General features: G+C 37.2%; 1 protein-coding gene across 3 annotated transcripts in view; it reads right to left on the bottom strand.

Annotated features, from left to right (window-relative positions):
- Positions 1 to 20,040, bottom strand: part of ANKRD26 (ankyrin repeat domain 26) — a 149,565-nt gene that overhangs the window by 107,076 nt on the left and 22,449 nt on the right. For all 3 annotated transcript variants that reach the window (XM_037051046.1, XM_037051048.1, XM_037051047.1), the window contains exons 9-13: positions 18,253 to 18,313; positions 17,959 to 18,161; positions 3,287 to 3,416; positions 2,934 to 2,995; positions 140 to 242 (exon numbers count right to left, since the gene is read on the bottom strand). In XM_037051046.1, the coding sequence (XP_036906941.1) occupies positions 140 to 242; positions 2,934 to 2,995; positions 3,287 to 3,416; positions 17,959 to 18,161; positions 18,253 to 18,313 (559 nt within the window). The remainder of the gene's footprint in view (positions 1 to 139; positions 243 to 2,933; positions 2,996 to 3,286; positions 3,417 to 17,958; positions 18,162 to 18,252; positions 18,314 to 20,040) is intronic.

Raw genomic sequence — 20,040 nt, 5'->3', positions numbered from 1 at the left:
TTTACAACTTATTCTCACTTCTCTTTTTACTTACTCTGCATTTAGCAGGTGAATTTTCTGTGATTATTGTAATATATTAGTGTTCATGTTTTAAATCAACATTTTGTCAAAGAACTTTTAAAAAAAATACAGCTCTTACCTTCTATTTGTCCATCTAGTGTAATTGCAGATCTCTTATCTGAACCTACAGCTTCAGATAAATGATCAACATACTTCTGTGGAAGATTTGCAGAGAAACTCTCCTAAAATTTATATCAATAATGAGTTACATAAAGATTTCCTAACACCTTTCTAAGAAAATATCTCAATTTCCTATTTCAAAAGCATTTAGACTTAAAACTAAGAAAAGCATGTGTTAATAAGACATTTAAATAGAAAACCTCACATATGCTCCCTAGGTCAAGCTTTTCCCCCATCTTCATTTGGCTAATGATTAAATATCGAGCTTGAAAAGCCAGAGAAAATACCGTCCTAGTCAAAATACTAATGTACATGTACATTTTAACAAGGAACTGACTTCAAAATACCTACCTCTACTTTGCATTCTCCACCAAAATAAGAGGACATTTTAGGGGGAAAAGGACTTTTTAAAATACATTATGTAGTAAGTGTACTTGCTAAAAAATTTAAATATTTCTGACAGGATTTTTTTAGTGTGAAAAAAAGATACTTGACATAATAAGAAACTTTGGAGTGTGTTGTGTTAAGGATAAACAAAACACTGTAAAACGTGCTTTTAGTTAGCCTCTAAGGCTTTGAGAAAGCTATTATTTGACAAAATTTTTGATAGAAAAATGGTTGAATAAAATGGCAGAGCATAAGAAAAACTTTTCTTTAAATTATGTTCAAATAATCGCAACAAATTGCACATATTCTTATGCAATTCTTCAAAAACTTATAGCAAGCTTTAATACGGGAAGAGTAAAAACATTTACTTATTAACCATCTAAAATGTGTCAGGTACTGATAATGCACACTTTGAGTCATTTTGACACACAACCACAATAATGAAAATGGCATTATGATGGTTACCCCACCCCCTGCTTCCACGTCATTCCTAGAGTAAAATGATGAACAGACATGACCCACTGTCCTTTCTGTCCAACAAGTCCTTCTCCTAGACCTTCATGTGACTGGCTCCTTCACTTCACAGTTTGTATCACACTCAGAAAGTTCTTTTTTGACAACCCAAATTCCATTCCCATGCCTGTTCTAACTAAAAACTCCCCAAACATTCTCTAACCTAACACTCTCCATTTTCTTCATACGAAGCACTTACAGTGACCCATAATAGGCTATTATTTACTTGTTTTTCTACTCCTCCCCACTCACTACAGCTTGACTCCTCAATTTATATACTCAGCGTCTGACTGACCAGCACAGAGTTGGTATTTAGTAACAGAAACTTAATTAAAGTCAATATATGTATGACCTCATCAAGAAGGCCTCAAGTACTATAGCACTACATACATATAGGATAGCTCCATTAATAGTCTACAAAACTTAACCAAATTAGAGATTTACATTCCCTTTCTAACTTTGCCATTTTTCCCTCAACACTACTGGTATTTTATTGCCCTTTAGGTTTATAAAAAGTGTCCTCAATATTTAGTAAGTCACTGAACACCACTGGGATCACTGTAGTCTTCCATTTCCATAGCGCCCTTTACAGCTTACAGAGTGTTTTTGCATTTGTTACCACATCTGTTCATCACACATACAAGAAAGTTAGGTATCACTATCATTGTTATGAATGAGGTTACTGATATTCCAACATGTTAAAACAAGTTTTCCCAAGATCCTATAGCTACTCAGTGACATGATCTTAGACTTCAAACACTGTGTTTGTAGCGTTAGGCAGCAGTTGTCCGTATCCAAGAGATCAGTCTCCTCGTATCTCTTCCCACAGCTGTTCCTTTAGATCAGCTCATCAGGTCATTGTACATATGTTATTACAAGAATGGTTGCCATAAAGTCCTCAATGCATGCTGTTTTAACTACTGAAAACAGCCACTACTTCTCAAAACACCACTATGCCAAATTGTTGTTATAAACCTACATATTTATTACAATTCACCATGCTTTTCTTTCTCTGGAAATATTCCTTGCACATCTACTTGACAATCAAATTGAACAATACTTTGAAGTTCCAGGCAATATCTTTTCAAGTGCCAAGTTATAAAAACTACAACCCAAACTGTGTCTCTCTGAATGTCATTATGAGTTTTACACACTCATATAAACCAAAGTAACATACACTGGCCATAGGCTGACCTGGAATAATTCTTTTTTTCTAAAAGATTTTATTTATTCATCTTTAAAGGGGAAGGGAAGGAGAGAGGGAGAGAAATATCAATGTATGGTTGCCTCCCATGCATTCCCTGCTGGGAACTGGCCTGCAACCCAGGCATGTGCCCTGACTGGGAATCGAACCGTGATCCTTTGGTTCCCAGGCCCTCGCTCAATCCACTGAGCTACACCAGCCAGGACCCCGACCTAGAATAATTCTTTAGATTTTAAATAAACTTAACTTCAGAACCCAAACTGATTATTTATGGCTTCAAAGTCTTAGTTATTTATAATATACAACACTGATTTTATTAAGTGGATCTTGAAATTAGTGGAATTGTACTATGCAATATTATTATAAAAAGTAGGGTAAAAGTAGGTCTATAATTGTGAGTACGTGAAACAGAGTTTATTCTTGTAGTATAATTTATTATTGTATTATTTTCCATATGAACAACTGTTAACCTACTTTTGCCCCACCCTATACTAAGCACATAGTTATTTTATTAATTATAGGTTAAAATATAAGAAAATAATTTTAATGGGCAAATACAGAGATGAGAACATAAGGTCAAAGAGTACCTTTCATTTAAAATAATAATAATAATAATAATAATAATAATAGTAAAATAAAAAAACTGTACCTCAGAGTCCCAAAGTGATTCTCTATCTTCATCTTCTCCTAATCCTAATGTTGCCATTTTTTCTACAAAGTATAGTCACAAATACATTAATGTGAACATTTTTTACTATAATTTTTAAATACATATACAGGTCTATCCCCATTTATGAATATTTCAATAAAATAGAAGTAATAGAAAAGATTTTCAGTGGGTTGAAGCATTTACGGGGAGAAAAAAATGGTAGTAGTTGGGATACTTTTGAATAAAGACCACAAAAAAAACCTTGAAAAATGGATATTTGGTTCTATAGAAATTAGATTTGTTTATACCAGCATTTAAACAAAGGAAAAATTCATAGATAGTCACTAACTTACCACTGCTGTCATCTTTATATTCTCCATCAACATAAGTCAAATTGTCATCATTTGTTTGGTTTTGTGGAGCACTTTCAATAATATCAATACTATTTCCCTTTGTTTTAATTGGTGGCTTTGTTGCTTTTTCCTATAAAAACAAAGCAAAACAAAAACCCAACTTTAGAAACAGTCACATTCATTCATTCACTTGCTTACTCAATCACTCAGGCAGTAGGACAACAAACAGTTACTATTATCTATCAAATCGTAGGCACTAATCTGGAAGAAGCTAGAAATATAAATAAAAGACTTTGCCCAATATTCTAGTAGGAGTCGATATACATGAAAACAATAAGAAGAGGAAAGTATCATTTGCTAGTTCTACAATTGAAGTGAATAAAGTACAGTAAGGGGACAAAAGACACAACGGTCTATCGTACCTGGGAAGCTCAGGAAATGATATATTATGTAAGATACAGTAAGTGCGCAGGGAGAGCATGAAGGGCATTCTAGAAAGGGCAGCGGGAGCAAAGCATGAGGTAAGTGAGGGTGCCAAAGGAATGTGGTGAAATGGAAATGCTGAAAATGGGGTGGACAGACAAAACCGGAGACTCACATACCCTTTCTTTTTACATACCCTTTGTAAATATCATGCTAGCATGTGAACTGTGCCCAAATGTAATGGAGAGCCATTAAATTAGCAGAGGAGTTACATCATCACAAATATTTTTTAGAGCAGTCACTCTGGCAGCCATGTAGAGATGAATGTAAGGGGAGCCAAACTAGAAAACGGTATTTCAAAACCAAAAGTGAGGAAGTAAATTACTGTAAGTAAAGATCTGATGTAAAAAATGGCAGCAGGCAGAAAGCACTAAACTTGGTGAGTGACTGGATGCTCTGATCTTGGGGAGGGTGGCGTCTGGGATTTTTCGTGCTTCAGTGTCCCAGTGCTGCTGTTCCCGAGGATGGGAAACACGCGACAGAGTAGACTGCTGAGTCAGGAAAGAGGAAAGGGTCAGGGCCAGTGTCTTCAGTTTGGGACATATCAAATTTGAGGCACCCAGGGGACTTAGAAGAAAGATCCAGATAAATAAACCTGACATAAAAATAGATTACATTATTCAGGAAAAGCATATGATGTTAAGAAGGTAGATCTTTGTAAAATACACTGAACGGACTAATTTAATAATGCAAACCTACACAGAATTTCCAAAATTTTGAAAGTAAAAATAAGAGCAGGGTTATAAAACAACATGGGTCTCAATTTTTCAATTATACATTTCGAAATTTGTTTGAACAACATAAAATAACCTTTTATAAATATATGCAAATATTTCTGGGATATTTTAGTATAAACATTTTAAGTTTAATAAAAAATTTAATAATAAAATACCAATTCACAATTTTAGAAGACTCCTTTTTAAATATTAATTTCAAAAGGCAAGTTTTAAATTGTTGAAGATAAATGCTTATGTGATTACAAAATTATGAGGTATTTTAAGTACCACTATGATGTATCAAAGGAATATAAAACCCTATTTCAAAATTCACCTGGTTTTCTTACTCCCCTGTCAACAGCACACTAATGGGTCTAATTACCTGTCTACCCCATATAGCACAGGTGGCAAACACAAGGCCCATGGGCTGAACCCGGCCCTCCACCTTGTTCATCTGTCCCAGCACCTTGTTTCTACCTGGCGGCAGCACTGACCTCCTTGGCCCTAGTTAAGGAGTACTTACATTTCTACAGACCTAAAATTCCATTCGGCCCTTTGAAGGCAACTGTGAAGCTGATGTGGCCCACGTGAAAATGAGTTTGACACCCCTGCCATATAGGATGATACTTAAAAGATGTATAAAAAATCTAGTATAAAAACTAATACAGCTGTAATTATCCAAGATGAAGATTTAAAAGTCTTCAAATATATCTATGTTTATCAAGGAGGACCAAATGAAAAGGGGACTAAAAAATCAAGTCACTAGCATGTCTGAGATTTAGATAAGAATTTTCATGATAGGTTTAATAACCACGAATACCAAAGTTAATAGTTTCTTAAGAATAATATTAAATGCACCCATTTTTAAAGATATTTTAGCCCTGGCTGGTGTAGCTCAGAGGACTGAGCATGGGCATGTGAACCAGACAATCGCGGTTCGATTCCCAGTCAGGGCACATGCCTGGGTTGCAGGCCAGTTCCCGGCAGGGGCCAGTTCCCAGCAGGGGATGCACGAGAGGCAACCATACATTGATGTTTCTTTTCCTCTCTCCTTCCCTTCCCCTCTAAAGATAAATAAATAAATATTAAAAAAAAATAAAGATATTTTAAAAAGTAAAAACTCATCTTTCAGAGATAATTTTGTATATTGTTAGTACTCTTTCCTTGATATTAATAGCAAGCATTTTATATTAGGAAAAAAATCAGAAATTGTGATTTCATTCATTTGGTATTTGCATATGTGCCTATGCTGAAACCACATTTGGCTCTGCAGTTCCGCTTCACCTCCACTCCCATTTCATGCCTTCCTATGCTTTCTTTCTTCCTTTAGTCTCCCATTCCTGAACAATCCCTAGAGTGAAACACTGTGAAAGACACTCAGAGAACAGAGAGGGAGTCTGTGTGCCCTCCCAGTCCTGCTCAGTCTGATTCTGCCCCTAGAGCTCAGAGATGTTCAATGTACCACTGTCTACAGTGGCAAAACAACTGGCTGTCTATACATGGGCAACTGAATAAGTAACTCATGTGGTTTTCACATGTTAGTCTTTGCAGCTACTGCACCAAAGTAGCTGCTTAGAGAACAATGTTAACAAGCATGTTTTAAGTGAGCTCATTTGGTGATTTTAAAATGTAAAACACGATCCCATCTTACAGAAAATGTTTTTAGCTTTTCCCATTAAGAAGGATATTACCTGTTGGTTTGTCATATATGATTTTCATTACATTAAAGTACATTCCGTCTACTCCCACTTTGCTGAGAGTTTTGTTTTTAAAATCATAACCGGATGCTGGATTTTATCAAATGCTTTTATGGTTATCTATTGATAAAATCAAATGATTTGTATCTTTCCTTTTATTTGGTATTTGGTATTAATTCATTTGTGGATATTGAACAAACTTTGCAGCCAGGAATAAATCCCACTTGATGATGGTGTATAATCTTTTTAATGTATTGCTGAATTTCATTTGCTAATATTTTATTGAGGATTTTTACAACTACATTCATCAGTAATATTGGCCTATAATTTTCTTTTTTTGGAATATCTTTGTTTGCTTTTGGAGTCAGGATAATGCTGGCATTGTAAAAAGAGCTTGGAAGTCTTCACTACTCTTGAATTTTCTGGAATAGTTTTAGATGTAAGTTCATCATTGAATATTTGGTAAAATTAACCAGTATAACCATCTAGTTCAGGACTTTTGTTTGCTGAGAGTTGTTTGATTACTGATTTGATTTCATTGGTAGTAATCTATCTGTTCAGATTTTCTATTTCTTCTTGAGTCAGTTTTGTGAGATTCTATGTTTCTAGGAATTTATCCATTTCTTCCAGATTGTCCAATTTGTTGTCATACAATTATTTTTAGTATTTTCTTATAACCCTTTGCATTTCTGTGTTGTCAGTTGCCACTTCTTTCATTTGTGATTTTACTTCTTTGGATCCTCTCTTTTTTTCAATGAGTCTGATAAAAGGTTTATCAACCTTGGTTATCCTTTCAAAGAACCAGCTGTTGGTTTCATTGATATTTTGTATTTTTTAGACCACTTTATCTATTTCTACTCTGATCCTTATTATTTCTTTCATTTCTTCTACTCATTTTTAGCTTTGCTTATTGTTCTTTCTCTAGTTCCTTTGGGTGTAAGGTTAAATTGCTTGAGATTTTTCTTGTTTCTTGATGTAGGCCTGTATTGCTATGAATTTCCATTTGTTTCAAGGAAACATTTATTTCTTTCTCGATCTCATTTTTAATCCATTCCTTGTTTAATAATATATTATTTAGCCTCCAGGTGTTTGTGTATTTTTTAGTTTTCTTCTTGTAATTTGTGGTCAATAACTATGCTTGACATAATTTTAATTTTTTAGATTTATTAAGATTTGTTTCATGGCTTAAAGTGCAGTCTATCTTATAAAATGTTCCATGTGTACTTAAAAATATATATTCTACTTTTTTGTGGAGGGGGGAAATGCTCTAAAAATACCAATTAAATTCATCTGGTCTAATGTGTCATTTAAGGCTGTTACTACCTTGTAGATTTTCTGTCCGAAAGATCTATCCACTGACGTCAATGGGGTATTAAAGTCCTTACTATGACTGTATTACTGTTGATCTCTCCCTTTATGCCTATCATGATTTGCTTTATGTATTTAGGTGCTCCTGAAAGTTCCAACCAAGACAGAGGGGTAGGTAGAAAACCTTTGCTTCCTTATACAACCAAAGGGAGGATAACAACCAATCTAAAACCAATAAACAACCAGAAGTGCCAGAGAAATCAAACTGCATGGAACTCCAATAATAGAGGAATGAAAGAAAAAATCAATCAGAACAACCAGACAGGTAAGGCTTCAGACCTCGGTGGCAGGGCTGGCTACAGCAAGGCAGCAGGCTGTGCAGGCGGGGCTGACTTATGGGGAAACTGAGACTCAAAGTTGACAATGGACTATGGTGGTTGCCACAGTGGGAGAAACTCCCAGTCTCACACGAGAGGTCCGAGAGGTCCGTTGGAAAGTATGATAGAGGAGCAGGGGAGCTGCATTGCTCCCTCTCTGGCCCCTCCCCCATAGGCAGCGCAGCAAAGAGGGTTGCCCTGCCTGGGGGAATACCTAAGTCCCCGTCCCGTCCCCTTAAAACTTATCAGGTGCACCAAGACAAAGAAATATGGCCCAAACAAAAGAACACAGCAAAAGAGCAAAAAGAGAAATAAATGATGACGAGATAGCCAAACTATCTGATGGAGAATTTAAAGCCCTGGTAATCAAAATGCTCACAGACCTGACGGAGCTTGGTCGAAAAATGAAATAAGAAATGAAAGATACCCAAAAGGAAATAAATCAAAATAAAGGGAACCTACAGTGACAGGAAGGAAATCAGGACTCAAAGCAATGATTTGAAACAACAACAAAAAATTACATCCCACCAGAACAGAATAAAGAAACAAGAATTCAAAAAAGTGAAGAGAGTCTTAAAAACTTCTAGGACAATGTGAAACGTTTCAATATCTGAAATATAGGGGTGCCAGAAGGAGAAGAACAACAGCAAGAAACTGGGAACTTGTTTGAACAAATAATGAAGGAAAATTTCCCCAATGTGGTGAAGGATATAGACTTCTAGGAAGTCCAGAAAGCTCAGAGTCCCAAAGAAGTTGGACCCAAAGAGGAATACACCAAGGCACATGATTAATTAAGTTACCCAAGATTAAAGATAAAGTGAAAAATCCTAAAAGAAGCAAGAGGAAAGGAGAGGGTTACCTATAAAGGAGTGCCCCTAAGGCTATCGGCTGATTTCTCAAAAGAAACCTTGCTGGCAAGAAGGGGCTGGAAAGAATTCCAAGTCATAAAAGGCAAGGACCTACATCCAAGATTACTCTAGCCAGCAAGCCTTTCATTTAGAAGGGAAGGGCAGATAAAGTGCTTCCCAAATAAGGTTAAGTTAAAGCAGTTCATCATTACCAAGCCATTATTATTTGAAATGTTACAGGGATTTATCTAAGAAAAACAAGGTAAAAAATATAAACAGTAAAATGACAACAAACTCACAACTATCAACAAATCAACCTAAAAGAAAAGAAAAACAATAAAAGAAAAGAAATAAAAGAAAAACTAAGCAAACAACTAGAACAGGAACAGAAGCAGAGAAATGGACATCACATGGAGGGATTTCAGTGAGGTGGGGGAAGGGAGGAATGGGGAAGAAGGTACAGGGAAGAAGAAGCATGGTTAGTAGGCATAAATTAGATGGGGAGAGATCAAAAATCATGCAGGAAACAGAGGACTCAAAGAACTTATGTACAAACCAGGGACATGAGCTAAGGGGGCGAATGCTGGAGGGCTGGGGGGCAGGGCGGAGTGGGGATAAAGGAGGAAAGTTGTGAAAAATGTAATAGCAAAATCAACAAAAAATATGAGAAAAAATAAATAAAATATTTAGGTGCTCCTATGTATAGTGCACACATACTTAGAAGGATTATATCCTCTTGTTGCTGTTATCCTTTTATTATTATATAATGTCCTTTATCTCATATTATAGTATGTTTTAAGTCCATTTTCACAACTTCCATTCAACGTACCATTGGAAGTCCTAGCTACAGCAGTATGACAAGAAAAAAAAATAAAAGATATCCAAATTGGAAAGGAAGAAGTAATACTGTCATTATTTGAAGATGACATGATACAATACATAAAAAACCTGAACAGCCCTGGCCAGCGTGGCTCATGTGGCTGGAGCATCATCCCACAAACTGAAAGGTTGCAGGTTCAAGTCTTGGTCAGGGCACATACCCAGTTTGTGGGTTTGGTTCCTGGTTTGGGTGCATGTAAAATGCAATCAATTGTTGTTTCTCTCTCAAATTTATGTTTCTTTCCCTTTCTCCCTCCTTTTTTCACTCTCTAGGATCAAGGAGCATGTCCTTAAGTAAGGATTAAAAAAATTAAAGTAAAGTAAAATAAACCCGAAGAATTCCACCAAAAACCTACTAGAACTTATTAATGAATTCAGTAAAGTACCAGGATACAAATTAATACTCAGAAATTGGTTGCATTTTTATTTCATTTTATTTTTTTGGTTGTATTTTTATATGCCAATAACGAAAGCAGTTCATTCTCTTTCTGGTAAGAAAGAGAAGTTAAGAAAACAATTCTATTTGTAATTGCATCAAAAAGAAATAAAATACTGCCCTGGCTGGTGTGGCTCAGTGGATTGAGAACCAGCCTGCAAGCCAAGGGACTGTGGTTCAATTCCCAGTCATGGCATGTGCCTAGGTTGTGGGCCAGGTCAGGTCTCCAGTAGGAAGTGTGCGAGAGGCAACCACACATTGATGTTTTTCTCCCTCTCTTTCTCCCTCCCTTCCCCTCTAAAATAAAGAAATAAAGTATTTTTAAAAATAAAATAAATAGCAGTAAATTTAACCAAGGATGTAAAAGACTTGTACGTAGAAAATTATACGACATTGAAGAAAAAAATGGAAGAAGATACAAATAAATGCAAGCATGTATCATGCTAATGGGTAGAATGGATAGAGTGAATTAACATCATTAAAATGTCCAGACTACCCAGAACAATCTATAGGGTCAATGTAGTTGCTATAAAAATATCAATAGAATTTTTTTTACAGAACTAGAGCAAAAGACCTTAAATACCACAGTAATCGTAAGGAAGAAGAATGATGTTGGAAGTATCACACTACCTGACATCAAACTATAGTAATCAAAACAGCATGGTACCCACACAAAAACATACATATAGCCCAATAGAACAGAATACAGAGCCCAGAAATAAAGCCATGCCTATATGGTCAATTAATATATGAAAAGAGATTCATGCAAAAAAAAAAAACAAACCCAAACCAACAACTAAACCACCTCTTACACCATATATAAGAATAAACTCAAAATGGATTAAAGACTTAAATGTAAGACCTGAAACCATTAAAACTTTTGGAAAAAATCATGGGGAGTAATCTCTGACAGTAATGTCTTAGTAATATTTTTTAATGTTATCTCCTTGGGTGAGGGAAACAAAAGAAAAATAAACAAATGACACTATAAACTAAAATGTTTTTCACAGCAAAGAAAACCATCAACAAAACAAAAAGACAATCAAATGAATGTGAGAACATATTAACTAATGATACATCTATTAAAGGGTTAATATGTAAAATATATAAATAACTCATACCACTCCTAAAAATAATCTAATTTAAAATGGGCAAAAGCCTGAATAAACATTACTCCACAGGGTACATACAGATGGCAATCAGATATATGAAAAGTATTTCATTGTCAAGAAAAACGAGAAATCACCTCACACCTGTCATAATGGCTATCATCAATACATCACCAAACAAGTGTTGGTGAGGATATGGAGAACAGGGAATCCTTGTGCAGTGATGGTGGGAATGTGGATTGGTGCAGCCACTATGGAGAACAGTGTGGAGTTTCCTCAAAAAAATTAAAAATGGAAGTATCATACGATATAGCAATTGCACTCTTGGGGATGTATGTGAGAAATCCAAAACACTAATTCAAAGAGATATATGCAACCCTATGTTCACTGCAGCATTATTTACAATAGCTAAGATATGAAAGCAACACAAGTGCCCATCAACAGATAAATGGATACAGACTTAGTAAATTTTACAATGGAATATTATTCTGCCATAAAAAGAACAGAATCTTACCATTTGTGATATGGATGGACTTATAGGGAATTATGCTAAGTGAAATAAGTCAGACAAAGAAAGACAAGTGCCATCTGACTTCATTAATATGTGGAATATAAAGAACAAAACAAACAAAGAAAACAGAAGAAACACATTCATACATAGAGTGAACAAACTGAAGGGATGCTGGATGAGAGAGGAGTTGAGGGTAAATGAAAGGTGAAGGGAAAAGAAAGTTACAAAACCGTCACAGGGATGTAAAGTACAGAATAAGGAATATAGTCAATAATATTGTAATAACCATGTGGTGCCAGGTAGGTACTAGTATTATCAGGGAAATCACTTTATAAATTATATAATTCTCAAACCACTGTGCTGTACACATGAAATAAATACTTAATAACACTGCATGTCACTGTATGTCACTGAATCTCTACAGAAAAAAGTAATTTTTATTTTCCTTAGGAGCATTTCACCTTAAAATTTAATGAACAGAGATTAAGAATCTCTTATATAATCATAAATTTCATTTTTATTTCTTTAAATTATATTTTATTGATTATGCTATTACAATTGTCCTGATTTTCCCCTTTGGCCTCCCTCCACCCCTCACCCCGCACTCACTCAGGAAATGCCCCCACCATTGTTCACATCCATGGGTCATGCGTATAAGTTCTTTGGTTACTCCATTTACTATACTGTACTTTACATCCCCATGGCTATTCTGTAACTATCTATTTGTACTCCTTAACCTTCTCACCTCTTTACCTATTCCCCTACACTCCCCACCCACCTGGTAATCATCAAATGCTCTCTGTATCCATGATTCTGTCTCTGTTCTTCATGTTAGCTTAGTTTGTTTTAAGATTCAATGTTGATAGTTATATATTTATTGTCATTTTATTGTTCATACTTTTGATCTTCTATTTCTTAAATAAGTACTTTAACATTTCATATAATAATGGCTTGATGATGATGAATTCCCTTAGTCTTTTTTGTCTGAGAAGCTCTTTATCTGTCCTTTGATTCTAAATGATAGTTTTGCTGGGTAGAGCAATTTTGACCGTAGGTCAAGACCATAGGTCTTTGGTTTTCATGACTTCGAGAATTTTTTGCCAATCCCTTCTAGCCTACAAAGTTTCTTTTGAAAAATCAGCTGACAGTCTTATAAGAACTCCCCCGTAGGTAACTAACTTCTTTTCTCTTACTGCTTTTAAGATTCCTTTATCTTTAAGCTTTGGAATTTTAATTAGGATGTGTCTTGGTATGGTCCTCTTTGGGTCCACCTTGTTTGGGACTTTCTGTGCTTCCTGGACTTGCATGTCTATTTCCTTTACCAAGTTAGGAAAGTTTTCTTTCATTTTTTTTCAAATAGATTTCCAATTTCTTGCTCTTTCTCTTCTCCTTCTGGTACCCCTATGATGTGAATGTTGGACCTCTTGAAATTGTCCCAGAAGTTGCTTATAGTACCCTCACTTTTTGGATTCTTTTTCCTTCCTGTTCTTCTGATTCGTTGTTTTCTGCTTCCTTATGTTCCAAATCATTGGTCTGATTCTCAGCTTCATGCACTCTACTGTTGTTTCTCTGTAAATTGTTCTTTATTTCAATTAGTGTATCCTTCATTTCTGACTGGATCTTTTTTTAAAATACATTTTATTGATTATGCCATTACAGTTATCCCATTTCCACCCCCTTCATTCCCCTCCACGCTGCACACCCATCCCCCACCATTCCCCCCTTTAGTTTATGTCTATGTATCACAAATTTTTTAGATTCTATATTTCCCATACTATTCCTGCCCTCCCCCTATTTTCTACCTACTGTCTCCACTACTTATTCTCTGTACCTTTTCTCTCCTTCTCCTCCTCCCACTCCCCTGTTGCTAACCCTCCAAGTGATCTCCATTTCTATGGTTCTGCTCCTGATCTAGCTGTCCTCTTAGTTTGCTTTTGTTTTAGGTGTGGTGGTTAATAACTGTGAGTTTGCTGTCCTTTCACTGTTCATATTTTTTATCTTCTTTTTCTTGGATAAGTCCTTTTAACATTTCATATAATAAGGGCTTGATGATGATGAACTCCTTGAATTTGATCTTATCTGGGAAGCATTTTATCTGTCCTTCCATTCTAAATGAAAGCTTTGCTGGATAGAGTAATCTTGGATGTAGGTCTTTGGATTTCATGACTTGGAATACTTCTTTCCAGCCCCTTCTTGCCTGTAAGATCTCTTTTGAGAAATCTGCTGGCAGTCTGATGGGTACTCCTTTGTAGGTGACTGTCCCCTTATCTCTTGCTGCTTCTAGGATTCTCTCCTTCATTTTAATCATGGGTGATTATGATGTGCCTTGTTGTGTTCCTCCTTGGGTCCACCTTCTTTGGGACTCTCTTGAGCTTCCTGGATTTCCTGGAAGTCTATTTCCTTTGCCAGACTGGGGAAGTTCTCCTTTATTATTTGTTCAAATAAATTTTCCACTCTTCGCTCTTCCTCTTCCCCTCTGGCACCCCTACAATTTGGATGTTGGAACATTTAAAGATGTCCTGGAGGTTCCTAAGCCTCTCATTTTTTGTTTATTTCTTGTTTCTTCATTCTTTTCTGTTTGGTCATTTTTTTCTTCCTTCTGGTCCACTCCCTTGATTTGAGTCCCAGTTTTCTTCCCATCATTATTGGTTCCCTGTGCATTTTCCTTCATTTCACTTAGTGTTGCCTTCATTTCTTCATCTAATTTATGACTAACATCAACCAGTTCTGTGAGCATCCTGATCACCAGTATTTTGAACTGTGCATCTGAGAAGTTGGCTATCTCTTGGTCACTTAGAAGTGACCATTGGCTCTGGGGCTTTGAGCTGTTCTTGAGCCATAATGTTTTGGTCTGTTTGCACCTGTTAGGTATGAGGGGCAGAGCCTTAGGTGTTCACCAGGGCGGGGTGACCCAGTTGCTGGGTTGTGACGCTGTTTGTGGGGGCGAAGTCAGAGAGGGGCAATGGCGTTTGTTCTGCTTTCTCGGATTTTGGTCCCCTCTGCTGCTTCCCACAAGCAAATTGGGCCCTTCTGTTGCTGGTTCCTGGGTGTGTGGACTTGTGCACCCTCCAGTACCCTGTGGGTCTCCCCAACAAACTCTCTGTGGGCCTGGCAGCCTCTCCTGGGACTGTGACCCCGAACGTTTTTCCAATTGGTGCTTTTAGGCTCTAATTCCCATGGCTGGGGCCCTAGCCTGAGTGGTCTGTCTCACTGTTCACTCCTTAGCCTGGTTTATCTGTGCGCAAATGTGTGACTGCAGTCAGCCAGCCATCTTGTGCCCTCACTGGGTCTGCCCCTTGCCACCCCACACCTGGGATCCGCCAAAGGCTGACTGCACGCCTCGGTTGGCCAGCCACTTTTTCCTGCGCGGTCCCCCTCCGCCAGCCGCTGACTCTGCCCCTCTTACCTGTCTGGCTGAATGGTTCATTGTTGTCAGACTTCCATACAGTTCAGTTTTCTGTGTTTTGGTTGCATTTTTGTTACGAAAACTTTGTTGTCTTCAAACTTGGTTGTGCCAGGAGGCACAGTGATTCCACCTACACCTCCATCTTGGCCGGAAGTCTTGACTGGATCTTTTTTGATGCTGCTGAGGTCCTTACTAAGTTCCTTGAGCAACCTGATAACCAGTATTTTGAACTCTGCATCTGAAAGATTCCTTACCTCCATTTTGTTTAGCTTTTTTTGGAGTTTTGATCTGTTTCATTTGGGCCATGTTTCTTTGTCTCCTCATTTTGCCAGCCTCCCTGTGTTTGTTTCTATGTATCAGGTAGAATTACTCGACTCCATGTCTTGGTACTGTGGTCTAAAGTAGTAGGTGTCCTGTAGGATCCAGTGGCACAGACTTCCCTATCACCCAAGCTGGGCACTCTCAATGCACCCTTCATGTGGGATGAGCACAGCCCTCTCTTACAGTTAAGCTTCAATTGCCGTTGGCAGGCCAATGAGAGAAATTTACTCAGGCCAGTCAGCTGCAAGGATTGGCTGTGACCACTGACAACCAACCTCTGCCCTCCATGGAGGATCAGCTGTGCAGAGGTAGGGTGGTAGGGGCAGCCTGTAGCTGCCCACTAGATGTGCAGGCCCTGGGGTTTCCCAGGTGGTGCAGGCAAAGGTCAGCCCCAACCTGTGTTTTGCCCTGGGCCACCCTGCTTGAGCTATAAAGCAATCTGAGATGGCTGCTACTTGTGCTGGGCTTGGATATTCCCAGGCAAAGCCAAGCTGTGAACATAGGCTGCTGCTGCTGCTACTGCTCGGTCTGGAACTTAATGAGGCCAGCTGTTGTTTGTTTGAGAGGATTTAGGAAATTGTGAAGTATGAGCCAAAACCAGCCCTTCAAATGGAAAAACAGTGTGGGCAGACATGTAAGTTGGGTGGGGTGGAGTCTGGGGATCTCCAGGGCATGTTTAACAGTGTTAGCCAGGTTGATGGAATCTCAGATATGGCACCAGCTTGCTGGCTCTGTGGCTCCATGCGGGGAGGGTTCAGAAAAGACATATGGCATCTGCTTGTCTCAATGCCAGGCACTTCTGTGTCTCCCTGTATGCCACTGGTGTCTTTTAAGCTGTTACCCCAGTGCTGAAACACAAAGGGAGTGAGTCTGAGTAGGTGAGACTGTGTGTAGGATCTTTACAAGGAACTGCTTGGGACTCCAAAAGTTTTTTCACCGACTCAATCCCACTGATTTTTATAGCCAGACGTTGTGGGTACCCAGGCACTTGGGAGCTTGGGCTGGGCGTTCTGGTATAGGGCTGGGACTCCTCATTCCTCGGATATCCCTTCCGAATTTTTATCCACCACACATGGGTGTGTGAACAGCCCATTCCGTGCTGGTTTCTCTCCTACTAGTCTAGATTGATGTGGTTTCTTTAATTCTGTAGTTGTCAAGAGTTCCATTTAACTCAATTTCTTTTTTTTTTTTCAACTCAATTTCTGATGGTTCTGATTAATGACTATTCTATATTTTNGTAGGTGAGACTGTGTGTAGGATCTTTACAAGGAACTGCTTGGGACTCCAAAAGTTTTTTCACCGACTCAATCCCACTGATTTTTATAGCCAGACGTTGTGGGTACCCAGGCACTTGGGAGCTTGGGCTGGGCGTTCTGGTATAGGGCTGGGACTCCTCATTCCTCAGATATCCCTTCCGAATTTTTATCCACCACACATGGGTGTGGGAACAGCCCATTCCGTGCTGGTTTCTCTCCTACTAGTCTAGATTGATGTGGTTTCTTTAATTCTGTAGTTGTTAAGAGTTCCATTTAACTCAATTTCTTTTTTTTTTAACTCAATTTCTGATGGTTCTGATTAATGACTATTCTATATTTTAGTAGTAATTTTGATATGGTTGTGCAAGGAAGTGAGCCACGTCTGTGTATGCCACCATGTAAATGAAAAGTCCCCCATAATCATAATTTTCTATTTTAATTAATGAAAAAAATGATATAACATGGTTATTTATTTTATCTCTTTACAAGCAAAGAAAAAAAGAAAAGAAAAATATCTAGAATACCTACTCAGATTACCAAAGTGTAAGATGAGTTAATTTAGAAAGCTGAGTATATACCAAACAGTAAGAGGTCAGAAACAACATCAAAAAGAATGGCAAAAATTCATAATTCATAATAAGTCTAATAGGCCTAAAACAGATTTCAATTTGCATTATCTATGAACTCAGGTTTTATTAGATAAAATATAAAATGTCAATTTATTAAACTTAAAGGTGAGGATTTAGAAAAACAATTTCAAATTAAAACTTTAATAACCAGAGAAAGGTTACAATTAAATTTTCCTTTAGTTCTTCATAAAAATCAGCTATAAGTAATTCAGAAGAGACTGAGCAATTTTTTCATTACCTGGGCTTCTTTGCTTAATTTGCATTAAAAATTATTCTATCATATTTCATAATATAATGAGTTTCTGTCTTCACTTAAGCCCTCTATTTGTTGTGTTTTTATAATCTCTTCAACTTGACTCTTGTATTCAATCTTTACTTTCATCTTACTCTTCTTACATGGATTTTTCCCCCTCACCCTCCTTCATATCTTCACATTCATCTACTTGTTCTTTCCAGTCACTTTCCAATGTATTTCTTCCATTAGGGCATATGTAAGAGCTGTTTATATTTGCCCACTAACCTGTATAAATCCCAGTCCTGTACATATATTGCTCTTCTTCTTATTCTTGTTTTCTATTATGATCGTGAGGATTTCCATTTCTTTCTAGGGTCTTGATCATTACTATAGAAGGATCAGGGGTATGGTATGTGAAAAATCCTGGGGGAAAAAACAGTTAAAGTAACAAAACAACTTACCTTTGGCAGACCAATGACTTCTAAGGACATATGAGAAGCTTTTAGAAGAGGTTCAAGTGACGAAAAGGCAGGTTGAAAAAAGCCCTGGACTTTTTCTGATGTCTTGGGAAAAGTTTCAATCACATCTTCATTTTCACTATGAAAAGTATTGTCTTCACATAACGCCCTATTTTCTGATCTCATAATGGCATATTTTGCTTCTGCTACATTAAAACAAAGTAAAGAATACATGAAAATATTTGTAACTTCAAATCAATGAATAACAGAAGTATAGCCAGCTTTCAAGTAGCTTACCGTTTTCATGAGATTGTTGAATAGCGGTCATTAGCTTTGTTAAACTTGGCTTCATGACATTCTAGAAAAAATATATATCTTTAAATAACAAATTGAAAACAACAATAATACACACCATTTCTAAGTAAGGTTTCACAAAAATGGAATCATTCAGATGTAAGATGAAAGTCGTCTTTCACTGCAGATGGCTATTGTTGTGTTGGTTGTCATTTTTTAAATTTGATAGTCTAAGGGAAAAGAGATCAGTGCCCCTGACTGAATAGCCGGGTATTGCATGTTTTAAAAATTCTACCTGCATACCAGTTAAAAATCATTGGCATGGATGGACCTAGAAGGTATTGTACTAAGTGACACAAGTCAAAAAGAGAAAGACAAATACCATATGATTTTCCTACACATGGTATCTAACAAACAAACAAAAAAGAAACTAACAGGTGCGGAGAACAAATGGTGGTGGTAGGGACGGTGGGCAGGTAGCAAAACGGTGAAGGGATTAAGAAACACAAATGGGTAGTTACGAAATAGTCATGGGAATACAAAACGTGGTATAGGGAACACAATCAGTAATACTGTAATGACTATGTCTGGTGTCAGGGGAATACCAGCTTTATTGGGGCGATCACTTCATGATTGATGTGAATCTCTTACCGCTATGCTGTACACCTGAAACTCATATAATACTGAAAGTCAACTGTAATTGCAATAAAAAGTTTGAAAGCAACAATGAATTTTCTGAAATTTGATGTTTTACTATTTGGTTATTAAGAATTTCTGATTCTAGAGCGAGTTATTATTTTAAGCAAAATATGTATCTTCACTTAAATACATAATTTTAAAGACTCTTTTTTTAAAGATTTTATTTATTTATTTATGTATCTTTAGAGGGGAAGGAGAGAGAGAGAGAAACATCAATGTATGGTTGCCTTTTGTGCATCCCCTGCTGGGAGTTGGCCTGCAGGGAACCTGTGGGCAACCAAGGCATGTGCCCTGACTGGGAATCGAACCGCGATCCTCTGGTTCGCAGGCCTGTGCTCAATCCACTGAGCTACACCAGCCAGGGCTAAAGACTCTTAATGGAATGATTTAAAACACAGTGGGATCCTTTTGCAACATAGTTTTTAAGAAAGAATTTAAATTTCTAAATTTATACATTTTATAATATTATTTCAGTTCAAATGTAGAACCTAAATTAGACAAAGTAAAACTCTTTTTTTAAAAATATATTTTATTGATTATACCATTACAGTTGTTCTATTCCCCCCCTTCAATCCCTTCCACCCGTACCCTCCCTCCCCCACCATTCTGCCCCCCTTAGTTTATAACCACGTGTCTCAAGTTCTTTGGATTCTATATTTCCCCCACTATTCTCGCCCTCCCCCCTATCTATTTTCTACCTACTGTCTATGCTATTTTCTGTGCCTTCTCCCCCCTTCTCCCCCTCCCACTCCCCTGTTGCTAACCCTCCATGTGTTCTTCATTTCTATGGTTCCACTCCTGATCTAGCTGTCCTCTTGGTTTGCTTTTGTTTTAGGTGTGGTTGTTAATAGCTGTGTGTTTGCTGTCCTTTCAATGTTAATATTTTTCATCTTCTTTCTCTTATATAAGTCCCTTTAGCATTTCATATAATAAGGGCTTGGTGATGATGAACTCCTTGAACTTGACCTTATCTGAGAAGCACTTTATCTGTCCTTCCATTCTAAATGAAAGTTTTGCTGGATAAAGCAATCTTGGCTGTAGGTCTTTGGATTTCATGACTTGGAATACTTCTTTCCAGCCCCTTCTTGCCTG

This window comes from Sturnira hondurensis, unplaced genomic scaffold (assembly GCF_014824575.4).
Source record: "Sturnira hondurensis isolate 20B ecotype Veracruz unplaced genomic scaffold, ASM1482457v3 Scaffold0007036, whole genome shotgun sequence".
Taxonomy (NCBI): Eukaryota; Metazoa; Chordata; class Mammalia; order Chiroptera; family Phyllostomidae; genus Sturnira; species Sturnira hondurensis.
The sequence above is the reverse complement of the archived record's forward strand: the minus strand, read 5'-3'. Positions and strand labels throughout refer to the sequence as shown.